General features: G+C 38.6%; 1 protein-coding gene across 2 annotated transcripts in view; it reads right to left on the bottom strand.

Annotated features, from left to right (window-relative positions):
• Positions 1–13,405, bottom strand: part of SCAPER (S-phase cyclin A associated protein in the ER) — a 154,559-nt gene that overhangs the window by 18,613 nt on the left and 122,541 nt on the right. For both annotated transcript variants that reach the window (XM_068410027.1, XM_068410028.1), the window contains exons 28-29: positions 4,056–4,293; positions 827–976 (exon numbers count right to left, since the gene is read on the bottom strand). In XM_068410027.1, the coding sequence (XP_068266128.1) occupies positions 827–976; positions 4,056–4,293 (388 nt within the window). The remainder of the gene's footprint in view (positions 1–826; positions 977–4,055; positions 4,294–13,405) is intronic.

The following is a 13,405-nucleotide window of genomic DNA, read 5'->3' as shown; positions in this document are numbered from 1 at the left end:
GTATGAAGAGAGAACAAAACAAGTAACTTCACAAAATATAGCATTCAACTGAATCATTCCAAAGATGCAGGCACCATAACACAGTTTCTACACATGTAAAGTCAGGTTCACATACTCAAAAATAAAGAACAAGTGCCAACTTCTGCCCTGCCCAATATACCCTGAGAGGCTACATATAAGCTGAGGAAACTGGGAGACTTTTAAGATTAAAGTATTTGCAGGAGTTTTTAAGTTTTGTGTCTGGGTTATTTTATAAGCTATTCTTACTAGTATGAGTGGTCACAGAGTCCACTGGTAAAAGCAGACAACAATCAAGGAAGCTAGAGGGGGATTTCCACTGTTTGTTCAACAGAGTATTTGGTTTATTATTAAAAAGATTCAAGGAAAAGAATGGTTTAAACTTAAATGAGTCCTCTGGCTACCAGGGAGATGGCTACATTGGCATCTGAGGACATGCCTTCACGGCAGACTAGCGTAGCTGGCTTTTAAAGGGTTTAACGTGGGTACCACAGCCATTTGATCAAGTTGCCATGAAGTTAACTTGGAATTAAAAATATCATTTGTTAAGTATATCTTGGCAGTGAGTAAGACTAGTTAAAATCGTTGCAATGTCAGCATCACTGTCTGCATAAGAACATGGAGTTTCCTTACGGCCACATAAAATTAATGTTTTTGTGTTAAGATGCAACTTCAGCTTCTCTTTTGCAAACGCGTGTATTTGTGCTTGTAGGAATCCCAAGTGCTTCAAAAACAATGTTGAGGGGATTAGTTTTCTTGACTAAATGTGCACTTGATAACTTCTGATCCCATGTTCCATTTGCCTTACCTGATTATCTGTGTTGTTTACAGTAAAATAGCCCACACAAATAATGACTTCGTGTAGCAATCCTTCACAGGTATGCTGGGAACAGTACCACAGCAGAGAGCTGATAATATGCCGGAATGCAAGGGACAGTCCTTCAGCACCCACAATAGACTGAAAAAAAGGCCAAGAAACGGAAATTACAGTCTAGCAGTATGTTATAGAAATTGTGTGAATTCATATACATCAATTGCACCTTTTTTTTTTCCCCCCCCAAAGTATAGACTATGTTCTTTGTTGCAATAACTTTGGAGGAGGCCAGAATCAGCTCTCTTCTTTCAGCAACTTATCATTTACAACTGGACTATAAGAATAAATTCAAATTTTAAAGGGACACAGGAAAATTGAATTCTGCTTAGTTGACATTCAGCATAGCATTAGGTTGACCATTTCATTTGACACACATTACATGTTCCAGGAAAACTTAATGCTAATAATATTTCTCAGTAATAAGCAAAAGAAACCAAACCATCTTCATTTCTGCAAAAGAGCAAAATGCATTTCTCATTAATAACGTGTGCTCTGAAAGGAATACAAAGATTAATAACAAATAATGACTTTTCAAACATTAAAAAAAGTTAGAAGCATCCAAAAGGAGAGAACACTCAGCTGCAAAGCTTCTTGGGATGCTTCTTAAAAGTAGGCAAACTGCTATACGCGGAGATTCAGAATTAGATTTTATCTGCGCAGCCTACAGCCTCTATTTAATAAACATGTCAAACAGACAGAGCGACACAAGGTCAAAGGGGAAAACTAAAGCACAAGGAACGAGCATGACAGTCTACTAACTCTAATGAAACAGCAGTGCAGGCCTGTGAGAAAATCTCTTCCGTTTGAAACTTTTCTTGATTTTATACCTTGTAGCCTGTGTTAAGTACATATACATAAATCCCAGTCTGGAGTACGGTTTAGTTTTAGCATACTCCAAATCTACCCCGCACAAGTGGAATCCTTGACCATTAAAACAGACTCAGCTCTGGTTCCATCTTAAGCCTCAAGCGTTCTGGTACGTTAGTATATTTTCAAAAGTTAACGTACAATACAGCCACCGTTCACTGCTTTACATCATGGAAATGCCATGTTCTTACGTCCACCCTTATTTAATTAGTGCTGTCCACGCATGCTGTGACCTAGCACTCTGGGTTTAACCTTCCCTGATAACAACAGGTCAAAGGGCACCTGAGTTTGTGTATAAAAGTTAAACTAATTTTTCAAGGAAACTATGCTTCCTTTTTAGCCAGAATTAATATCAGCTCAGGATCCTGCGTTGGTTCCCACTACCATCTTTCAATTGTTTAGACTGTCAAATTAAATGAAATATATACCCATGAGCCATCTGTGCTAATACAAACTCTAGAATACCAGACCTCTTCTGTTAATCAAAAAAACCTATTCTATAGTCCTACTATTATGTGATAAAACTATTCCTTAGAGATAACAATCAGACAGCACATAAACTACGCTTTTTCCCTCTGCTGTTTGCTAGCCTGCTATAGTCCACAATATCAGAATGGACAGCAAACTGCCTCAGGTGTATGTTGATTTTTTAACAGTACAGAAACAAATCACATTAAAAGACAGCTGCTGAGACTACACCAGTGTGTCTGTCCATCACAAACAATATTACTGTTACAATTCAGTCAGACGGCTAAGAGGATACTTCCTGAGCAGAGCCCTGCATCGATGAGCTGAATGAAACAATTCACCCTGGTTAGTTTTGTACCACCCTATCTGCAATAATTACTATCTTGCACCATTTTATGTACAACAAACTAATGCAAATCATGGGATTTAGGAATTAATGCTGATGGTTTGTTATAAATACTCAGATATCATGATAGTTGGTAGAGGGATAAATCTAGACAGTATAAGTAGAAGCTTATGCTTCAAAAATTCATAGTTGTTTCTTGAGATATCAGTGGGAGAGCCCTTCAGCTGGTGCTATTTGCTATAGCCTCCCTACAAACTGCAACTGTCCCAGTTCAAGTCTTACTCTGGTGTATACCTGTAGTATCTACAGCAACAAAGAAACATCCAGTCTCAAACCAAGAGCTACTGAACAAACTGTAGAAGAGAACTACTTTGATACACCTTGATTTACAGCGAGAAATGGGAGTTGATGGTGTGTGTCAGAGTTGTTTTACATGAAACTCCAATAAATACACTGTTTCTGTGCCCCGTAGAAAAACACACCGTGACTGGACTGGCTCCTGCAACTGCATCTATACCGACGAATGTTGCTACATGCAAACCGCTTGTGGCTGTTATTAGAGATACTGAATACACTAAAAATCAAAGTCAAGAAATACAAACTGAAGGAGACTTATACCTTATACTAAACTCTTTACTCATGCAAAGCTCTTGCCGAGTTTAATGCACTTCAGATGGAGTGTGTGGTACAACCTGTATACAAATTTCATACTAAATGAAAGAGAAACCTATTCTGATGAATTGTGTAAGACTGATGCTGCTGAACGCGTTTTGCAAAGCAATGCTTTTTGACAGGTGTTTTATATCAACAGAACAGCTTTGCCAATTTATCTGAGAAATACAGTAGTATTTGTATTTTCTTTGTATGGCAAAATGATTCACTTACCCTAGAAATCTGTTCACAGAAGAAGGTAAGAAAAGACTTACCTTCTCAAGACTCAGTGTGATCTTTTTTGAGTTTTTTTCATGAGTAAAAATTATGAAACATTAAATTTCCAATTTTTGGCCATTAAAACTTTACTTGGATAAAAAAATTTGCTGTCAAGTGATTTTCAGTTTCAGTTGTACAATCTTAATGCAAGTGGCCACTGAAAGCGCTGACAAATGTAAATTGTGGTTATAATATAAGCAAATCCTTTCACATTAGAAAAACTTATTTCGTGCTTTTGACCAAGTTTTTTTTTACATTTTTGGGGCTTATTAAATATAAAAAGTACTATGCTAAAAGTGAGGGGTTTTTGTAGTGGTAGATGGGATTCAGCATTTTGCATAGTCCAAATTTTCACTTTTTGCTTAAATTAATTTGCCATAACTATACAGTGGAAATAACAACAATTAGCAATTTTAAGCATGAAAAAACCCTCTAACATTTAATGGTGAAAGTTTCTTCAATAACTAAGATCTTAAAGACAAAACTTAGTCTAAAAGTAAATGCAATAATTAACATTTTCACACTAAGCAAAGGTTTTAAAACATCTGTTACCTGAAAGGCAGGCAGATCAAGAACAGCAAAACTATTGAAGAAACGTAAACTCTCAATGGCAACCTGGATTGTGCTCGCTGCATAGCTGTCTTTAGGACTTGCTGTGTTTGGATCTGAAATTGTCCCGTGGAAAAGAACACAGTACAGCATATGCAAGACTCCAACCAGATCCGTAGACTGAAGAACTGCTGTTAGTCCTGTGGGGTCCTGACGTGTATTGTCAAATATGTTCCAAGATCTGTAAAAGAAACATTAAAGCTGTCTGAGGAGGAGACCAGCCTCAGTGAGAGCACTTGCCCAGGACGCAGTCCTCCTAACAAGCCAAATGTTAGAAAACCAGTAAACTGCTAAAAAGGAAAAAACCTGATACCTAATGTGTCAAGGAACCATGACATTTCCAGAAAACGCTTTCAACAATCTGGGCACCGTCTCCTGCTCTCTTTAACTGCAGTGCAGCTGTATCTTTAAATATCTTTCTCCACATACTGGTGTCTTTGCTCCCAAAATGGGTTCACGATACCGGCGCAAGACCACGCAGAAATTAGACAGCTTTAAAGTTGGAAGCCTGGGGGCACTTTAGGGGCTTCAGGCAAGCTCTCTCTCAGGTCAGTAGCCTACACCCCTCTTTCTTGCAACAGCAGCCAGCAGAGGTGGGAGAACTCCCTGGAGCCTCTCACTGCCTCAGGGACAGGCTGCGGGCACTGGAACAAACTGCCTACCTAAGGAGCAAACTGAGTTAGAGGACCAGATGATCTTAATCACATAGTTCTGCAGGAATTTAAGAACGACGTGGCTGAGCAGTTAACAAAACACACAACTACTTATTTCAGTCAGATGTTGTTATGGGAGACTGTACGGTAGCAAAGCACAAATAAGCATGAAACGCTCAAGACAAACCAGCACAGCTTGTGCAAATGGAAACTAGGTTTCTTTGGTGTCTTTCGGGTATGCACGCAAAATAATGGAGAAGGTTTCTGGCTATCTAGGATATCAGGAGAGACAGGCAAATAACTCAGGATGCCCTTTCCCTTCTCACATTCAAACTTTCATAATCCCTCCATGATTTGTACTGTTTCTGTTTTTTCACATTATTAATCATCCAGAAGGATGATGCAGGACAGTCACTACTACGGAAGACTAAGATTGTCACTACTCTGGAGGTTAAACAATGTGTAGAAGGCAGGCAAATACAAAATAAAGCACACAAAATAATTCACCAAGTTTCATATATTCTGAGTTCTAATTCAAACCCATCATGTAAATCACGTGAACTTCATTATGGAAATACATTTAGTTTATATTGGCAATCAAAGGAAACGTTAAAATATTAAGATAGAATGAACAGGAACACTGAAAGTATGGTGCATTAAAATTGGGTCTTATCCTTATACCACATATACTAAGTTTCCATCTTAAAAAAAATAAAAAAGAAAAAAAAAGAAGTGACAATATCAAAAGAGACTACAAAGATTGATTCTATATATATATTTTTTTTATAACTGAAGGAAAACACAACAGGTGATACGAGAAAATGTTATAGAAGGACAAATTACATGAGGGTATCTTTCCCTTTTATAACAACTAAAAGCAAAGGAACAGGGAAAGCAGTGGAAACAAGAACCACTTTTGCAAACAATCTGTAACTTTGAAGACCTCAGTTGAATACAGAAATGACTGAAAACTCAGAGGGCTGAGAATGCTCCTGTTGACCAGAACTGGTAAGGAGCTTCTCCTTAACTAGAACAGCTCTAAATGATCTTTTCAGTATCTGTATCAGAAGCACCTCGCAGCACTCTGTTACACACACTTCTCTGCTCCAGGGAAGTTCCCAACACAGATCCTAGGCAGGCTAATCCTGCTTTTTATGTTCCATCTTCGCAGTCACAGCAAACTTCAAAGCTAGTATCTATGCATTTTCTCGTGGATACAATTCTTCTGTAAGGTAGCGTGAGTGTGCACTAAAAATGTGAGCAACACCTGGTTGCTTTATAGGGCAAGGCTGATGACCGAGTCTTCCAGGTATTACAAACTCCCGCTGTGCCCCCAAGCAGGGATCGCTTAGCAGCTGGGTGGGGACAGAGCGTGCACAGCTACTGCGAGGAGGCTGACATGCTGCAGGCAAAGGAGGGGAGATTTAGGAGGCTTAGGACAGCTATTTTAGCACTCAGGCCATGAAGTATCTCTGCACAGCCTCTGAGGGGTCTTCTCATGGCCCTGAGCCCAGGTGAATATGACAGGACAGTTTTTGGGTTGCACACAGCTTACTGTACCAGCACCCATCCGCTTCCATCACTGGCCGCTCACATCTTTACCTTTAGAAAGCAGTTGCTCAGATGACTCACTTCTGCCTTTTATCAGTTAGATCACACGTGTAAGGAATGATCTTATCTGAAACTAGCATTTATGGGTACCATTTCTTTCCAACTTATTTCTATTTACAGACTGTGAATGTTCAATGCTACTGAAAACGCTTTTAACTACAGCCTCCTCTGCTGCTACCTCTAGGACTAATGTCCCGGTTGTATTTCAGTGATACCTGTGCTGTACAAAAAACACAGGAGACTGCATAATTACTTCACAAATCTTTGAAAGAAGCAAAGAGATCTTTAGATAAGACACAGTAAGAAGAAAAGCAACGTAGCTGTGCCTATTTTCCAGTACCTATGATGTTACACAAGTGACTCCTTTACACCTCCACTACAACTCTGCCAGTTAGCGGTCAGCCATTTGTAGAGACTCAGCTGGAGACGAACGTGTCCGAGTTTATGGTGCAGGTTCCAAAAACGAGGTGTTTGTTTGATACTGCGACAGCCAGCTGAACTCCTAACAATCCTTACAGAAACTGCGGCACAAAACCAGCCACGACAATGCTTCAGGAGGCCCCCGGCGTAGGAGTCTCTCAAAATACATATTGTAACATTTGAAAGTCAAGCTGAAGTAAATTAAAAAGATTATTAAAATTATTATTTGATGCCACTTACCTGCTGCAAAAGAAGAAACACAAACATTCAGCTGGTGGTTTGTAGCACTCATAATGACCCTAACATTTACTCCATAAAGAATAAATAAAGTGGAAAAAGCACTAGAGCTCTAAGTGTGTTTTGGGTGAGGCTATGCTGCACAACAATTTATGGCGTTACTTTCCTTTTCCTACACCTGGAATCCGTGCCCAAAAATCTTCATTTTGAAGCCCTGTGGTCTTTAAGTGAGCGTGTTCGAATGGAGTCAGCAGAGACACTTCCTGAACCATCACCTGGCCTCGCCAGCTGTGCCTTTGCGCAGATCCCTGCTGCTCAGTTTCAAGGCGTGTTGGCACGTGAACCTGGCTGCAAGCGAGGAACGAACCTGGATGGCTGCAAAGGGGGGCGAGCTAACAGCTCTGGGACCACCTCTGCGCATTTCTACAACTTCGGTTTGTGTATCTGCGGACTCCTTGGTATTCCTCACTTTAAAACAGCTTCTGATGCCCAATTATTTATTTTGCAGCATGCAGTAGCCAAAATGTGCTAACCGTCACTTAACTACACTCAAGTAACAAGAATGTTTATTTCCACAGTATCACATGAGAGCTCAGCTCCTCTCACCAAGTAGTATTTCTTAATTTCAATCTTAGCTTTTTCAACAGTACAAAACAGAAAAAAAACCCTCATGGTCAAATGATAACCCCAAATTAATTACTGCATATGATACCTCACAGAATTTTTGGTGACTATATGCAAAGATTGACCAATTTTACCAAAGGTTAAAGTTAGCTTGCTTTCAACTCTCAGTCCATCATTATTTTTAAACAATTCCATATGAAAGAGCTTACATTGCTGGATGAAATCCTTTTACCATTTTGTGCTGCTCTGGAGCAGTGAATGAATCAAAATATACATAAAAAAGTCAATTGTAAAATAACCCAAAATGCAAGCATTATTTTTTTCTCAGAAAAGACCAGGAATTTTAAAGTTATACCACAGGACAAAGCTGTTTAAAAAAATAAAATAAATAAAAAACCTGTCTGCTAAGTTTGGTGGATTGAAGGAACTGTTAAAACATTTATTTTTGATGTTGCCTGTATTACAGTTAATGTGTATATGAACAGGCCACTGGCTCCTGTTGGTTTTAACTGTCAGTTATGATCACTTTAAGCCTAAATGTTTACAATAAAAGGGTAAAAGACGTTATTCATACTGGCTGTGGGCTTTAAAGTAGAAAAAAAATATGCATATGAGATGTTGGAAAATAAAGCATGAACCTTTGCGTATGCTGCTTTGAGTGATTTTGATCAAGTCTGTACAACAGTGGATTTCATGCATTTAGCAGATTTTAGTCCAGCTCAAAGGTAAGCCCAGTGAAAATTCGGTGCTAACTGTCAGGACACAGACTGAAGTAAAAACCCATAAAAATCATAAAATCCGAAGATGACTACATCGTACAAGAAACCTAGGTTTTACGTAACTAATGATAAGAGAGGTGATTCCTACGGATGTACCTCCTTTTAATTCTCCTATTTAAAGCAGCTTACTCTCAGTGTCTGTAACAAAGTAAAATAGTCAGTATGGGCAAACCCCCTTCGATTCAGCACCGAAGGGAAGCAAGACTTAGAGGATTTTTTTACATTGGCTTATATAGCTGGGAAAACAGATAGGCTTTCAAACTTTACCAAGTCTCTGTATTTAACACAGAAAAACAGGCAAGTACTTATATTACGGTCAAAAAACCTGCAGGGTCTTAAAAAGAAAAGTTTAATGAAATGCAGGGAATTTTCATTATGGGCTGCCATTATGATTTTCAGCTTCTGCCATCAAGGAGTCTCAGGAATTGGTATAGGGTTTATGACTTACAAAACAGGTTTAAGAATTTAAAAATGTGGATATATCCATCCCAGGAAAGAAAGATACTAAACAGTGGTACTTCATTGCTTGAAATACACCACTATTTATTAAAAACAGGAATTCAATGCAGCTTGATGAGAAACAGCATACTCTGCAGAACAAGTATAAAACTACAATTTCTCCAAGCTTCAATATGAGCAAACTGTTTATATCTGAAAATACACTGTTTTAAAAACTGACCGAGCTAACAAGCAGACAAGCCTCTCTAAGGGTATACATTGTAATGTTTGTATATTTGAAATATATACTCCTGATTAAAAACATGGAGCCAAATGGAAACACGAGTTTTCAAAAGGCTTAGAATATAATCTGGGTTTTTTTATTATTATTAGGATTTAAAAACTATCATCTGTACTTTTGGCTTCTGAATTATTTTATTTAGAAAGAGATGACAAAATAAAGAGGCAAGGTAATAATGAAAGAAGTATAAAGAAGTATTTAGCACCTGTCAGACCTTGTTATAATTCACACTGTCAAGCTAGGAGTCACAGTACTGTGTAAAAGCGATGATTTGAAACCTTTCAGTAATTCCAAGAGCAAGTTTTAGTTAGTTTACATACTGGCTGGATCTGCTGTCTGTTGGAAGCTGTGAGAAGCACAACCAGCATTCAAGCAGACTCCCATCTGATTCGCCAGCCAGCAGCCAAAACAGACATTATCTTAATTACTGTAATAAAACTGAAAACAGACCAGCCTACTTCCTTGCGTATCTGTGACACGACAGTCACTATTTTCCTGGATCAAACCCTGTATCTCTGCAGCTTTCCGCCACTGCAGCTTGTAATGCACAACTTCATTAGCTGCTGACACAGATTTATATGTGTTCCACTACTGTTCTGAGATAACATATAACAGTAACAATTTAGCTACTGTACTGCTAGGACATGCTATTTTCCTAGATTAATGAGGGAGCTTGCAGACATTTCTTACATCAAGAAAACAGCAAGATTTTTAAAAAGTTGATGCCCCAAGAAGCTACGTGATCTGAGGGACTATTATTTGCAATATTCGCCTTACGCACAACTCACTTTCCTCCTCGTGTCTGTGTTATCGCCAGCCCACTGTACTGCTCTTAGGGAGAGCACTCCTCCTCAGCGATTAACCCTTAACTGCACTACTACTGACAGTTTCTCCTGCTGTTTGCATTCACTCCGTGGTTAATATGAATTCCTTCATTCATACTAATGGGCAAAAGCGAAATAAGGCCTTAACAACAGTCCTCCACAGAGCAACAACTAAACTTCCTGGACAGAAATCTTAGTTCCAGAGACTTACAGGGAAAAAGGGGATATAGATTTGATGAACACTGGGCAGTACAGGAAAAGACAGGACCATAAGCAAGATCCTTGCTATGCTGATGAAGGACTTGCCATATATTTTCTTACTCAGCCTTCACTCCTGCTTTTCGGGAAGAGTGAGCTGGCGCAGCACAACCGTATTTTTATTAATGCTCCTTGCTTTCCCTGCCTGCTCATTGTTTTCTGTCTTGTGTTTACAAGCCAAGCATGTTCCATATGGGTATTCAGGACTCAAGGGCCCCAAACAGGCCTTATATCTTTCATAGGTAGAATAATAAACTCTGGAAAACAAGGCTGTCGTCCTGAACATTGCTACTGGGCATCTGAATTGGACACAAATAGCAAGACAGATTTATATGGCTATATAAACCACTGTTAGCCTGTATAAAGTCTATTTAATACTTTGCTTTATTTCAGGTTAACAAAAATGCCTCTGTTTTCAATTCTGGCTACTGTTACCCTTAACGGTGAGCAAAAAACAGTTAAGTGTTATCATGGCCATAATTTTCAAGCCTAAGTATCAAATGTCAGGTTCATCTCTTGCTCAGCGAACACAGATAGCTTGATATTCCGACGTGCTGCATTTTATGAATTCTCTCTACATACAATAAGGGACAATACCCTATTTTCAGCTCTCATACACCTTATTTTAACTCATCTTGGAGAAAGGAGCTCTCACCTCCATTGCTATCAATGGATGCAACATAGCAAAAGAAAAATGGGACTTCCAGTTGGAGGTCTCAAGTCACCCTCACTGATTCTCACTGTGTAACAGATGAGGGTATAAAAATTATCAAAACAAGGTTCACATGGGGTTACAAGTTATCAATGTTTTCACCAAATGATCTTTTATACATATTACACAGTATTTGGAAAATGTGCTATTACATCCACAGCAAAACTTCAATTAAGAGAATGAATCTAGCATTTATTAGCCAGTACCAAAAATGATCATTTGAGAAGTAAGATCAATATCAAAGTTAAATCTTTTTAAAGACCTTGGCCACTAATGAAAAGAAAATCCCTCTCTTCTAATAAGATATGTTTATAACATATGCTCAGAATGGATTCCCTCATTTCAATAACTTTTTATGATGTTAAAATTGAGAATCCTCCAATTTATGTTTCTACATTAGCAAGACTTTCCTTTATTGTATCTAACCCCATGATTTTGGACTTTTTTTCCTAAGTCTACCACAGGAATAAAAGAAGTATCTCAGTTTGTGTCTTAAAATGTTATCAGCTACATTATATCAACCATACATCCCATTTAATACTTAATGCTGACATACATTTATGATACAATTTGAGGCTATTTTCTAGTAACCATTATTGTTGTGACATCCTGCCTGATGTAGAGGTACATGCAGGTAGGTACTTGACCGAGATCTCTTCCCTGCCTATAAGAGTGTTTTCTATGAAGTAACTGTCCAAATAAACACTGGGTATCAATTCAGAGCTTGGTTTAGAAACATTCTGCTAAATTTGGGAGGTTTATGAAATGTCCTTGTGAGGAAGACAGGAAAGTCTGGATTGACAGCTGTTCCTGCATCGGAGCTCCAGAAATGGCCTAACATACCTTGTACCCGCAGGACAGGATCTCTTAATGGTTTAAAACTTCTGGCCCTCTGGGGATATTGCAGATTACAGCCGCAGTACAGTTCGTAACAGCCCGGTGGTGTGTGAAAGCAAAGGAGGAGGGTCACGCAGCGCTTGGCCATTTCTAGCTCATAAAGGATTTCATTGTTGCAGGCACTGTGGATGGTTTGGGAGCCCTGAGGTGGTCCTGGTGTGTTAGCTACCCAGCGTCTACTGTCCTATCAGTATGCCACTCGGTGGCACAGCATGCTAAGATCTGTGCACAGTATAAAGTGTGATGTATAAAAATACTATACTGCATTTAACATGGAATGACAACTTTTTATAAAAAAATAACAACCTGAAGTAGTTCTGTCAGAAAAAAGCAAATTAATTTTGTGTCCCTCACGATCACCGTTGAGGAGCATAAAGAAGCTCCTAACCTGGAAACATTCTATACAGGAGGATATATCAAAAGAACAATTCGAAATTGCTCTTGCAACAATGATATTATTTTGGCAAAACTTCTTTTCACACCGCGGTGTCAGAGCACTGGTAGCACTCACTAGACTTTTTTTCCTCTTTTTTTCCTTTTCCTGGTTAGTTACTCTGATGTACAGAGGAATATAATATGGCACGTTTGTTTGGTGCTCAAGCATGTATCAGCTGAGCCGGAGAATGAGAAATGCTGGATTCTGACTAAACAGGCTGCACTGCCTCTTACTACTATTTACCACAAATGAAAGAGGCATCTGTATTTCTCACAAAGAGAGGCCACCTTTTGTGCTGCAGATCATGTATCCCACAACATATATTACTGTATTGTGACATATTTAAGAATTCAATAAGTCTGAGCTCTGTTTCTGCCACCTTAATCTGTGTTTGGCAATACCTTTTTTCCATTTAAATCATCTTGAATACTAAAGACTTCTGTAACACGACCAATTATGCTCTGTATTCACTTCTTAAATAAGAGTGGGCTCAGGTGATGAAAGACATTTCATTTAAACTGCCCTTCTAAACAGCTACACCAAAGCTTTTGATCTAAAAGTGAAAGATAACAGTTTTGAAATCTCCAAGTTCATTCCTCTCATTTCTTTTCATGCTCAAATGAACAATCCAACCTGGAAATCAAAAACAATCAGCACCTTTGGATAAAATCCAAAGTGTTGCTTTTATATGCAGGTAGTAAGATCAGATACTTTTTGGTGTAACTGTGAAGAAAAATGCTCAACCTTTCAAAATTATTATTCTGCTACAAAGCACAGATGTTCTTGGAAGAAGTACTTGCACAGTGCTGTATTATTTTGGGGTGCAAAGATCTCTATTAGTTGGGTGACATATGCATGCTTCATAAATTGCAAATACTTGCTACTCTTGTAGCTAGAACTATTATTCCACAAAGAGAAGGGTGATTTTTTTTTTTTTTTTTCTTTTTTAAGTATGCATTTGACTTTTGGCAGCGCTGTCCTGGAACATAAAATGCCAAGTTGGCAGCTTTCAGAAAGGGAAATTTCAGTAAGTTGGGACAATCTCTTTGGGCTCATATTTCTTGCAGTTCTTTTTCCATGTGCCTGTGTCCCTGAAGTTACCA

Source organism: Nyctibius grandis, chromosome 11 (assembly GCF_013368605.1).
Source record: "Nyctibius grandis isolate bNycGra1 chromosome 11, bNycGra1.pri, whole genome shotgun sequence".
NCBI lineage: Eukaryota > Metazoa > Chordata > Aves > Nyctibiiformes > Nyctibiidae > Nyctibius > Nyctibius grandis.
The sequence above is the reverse complement of the archived record's forward strand: the minus strand, read 5'-3'. Positions and strand labels throughout refer to the sequence as shown.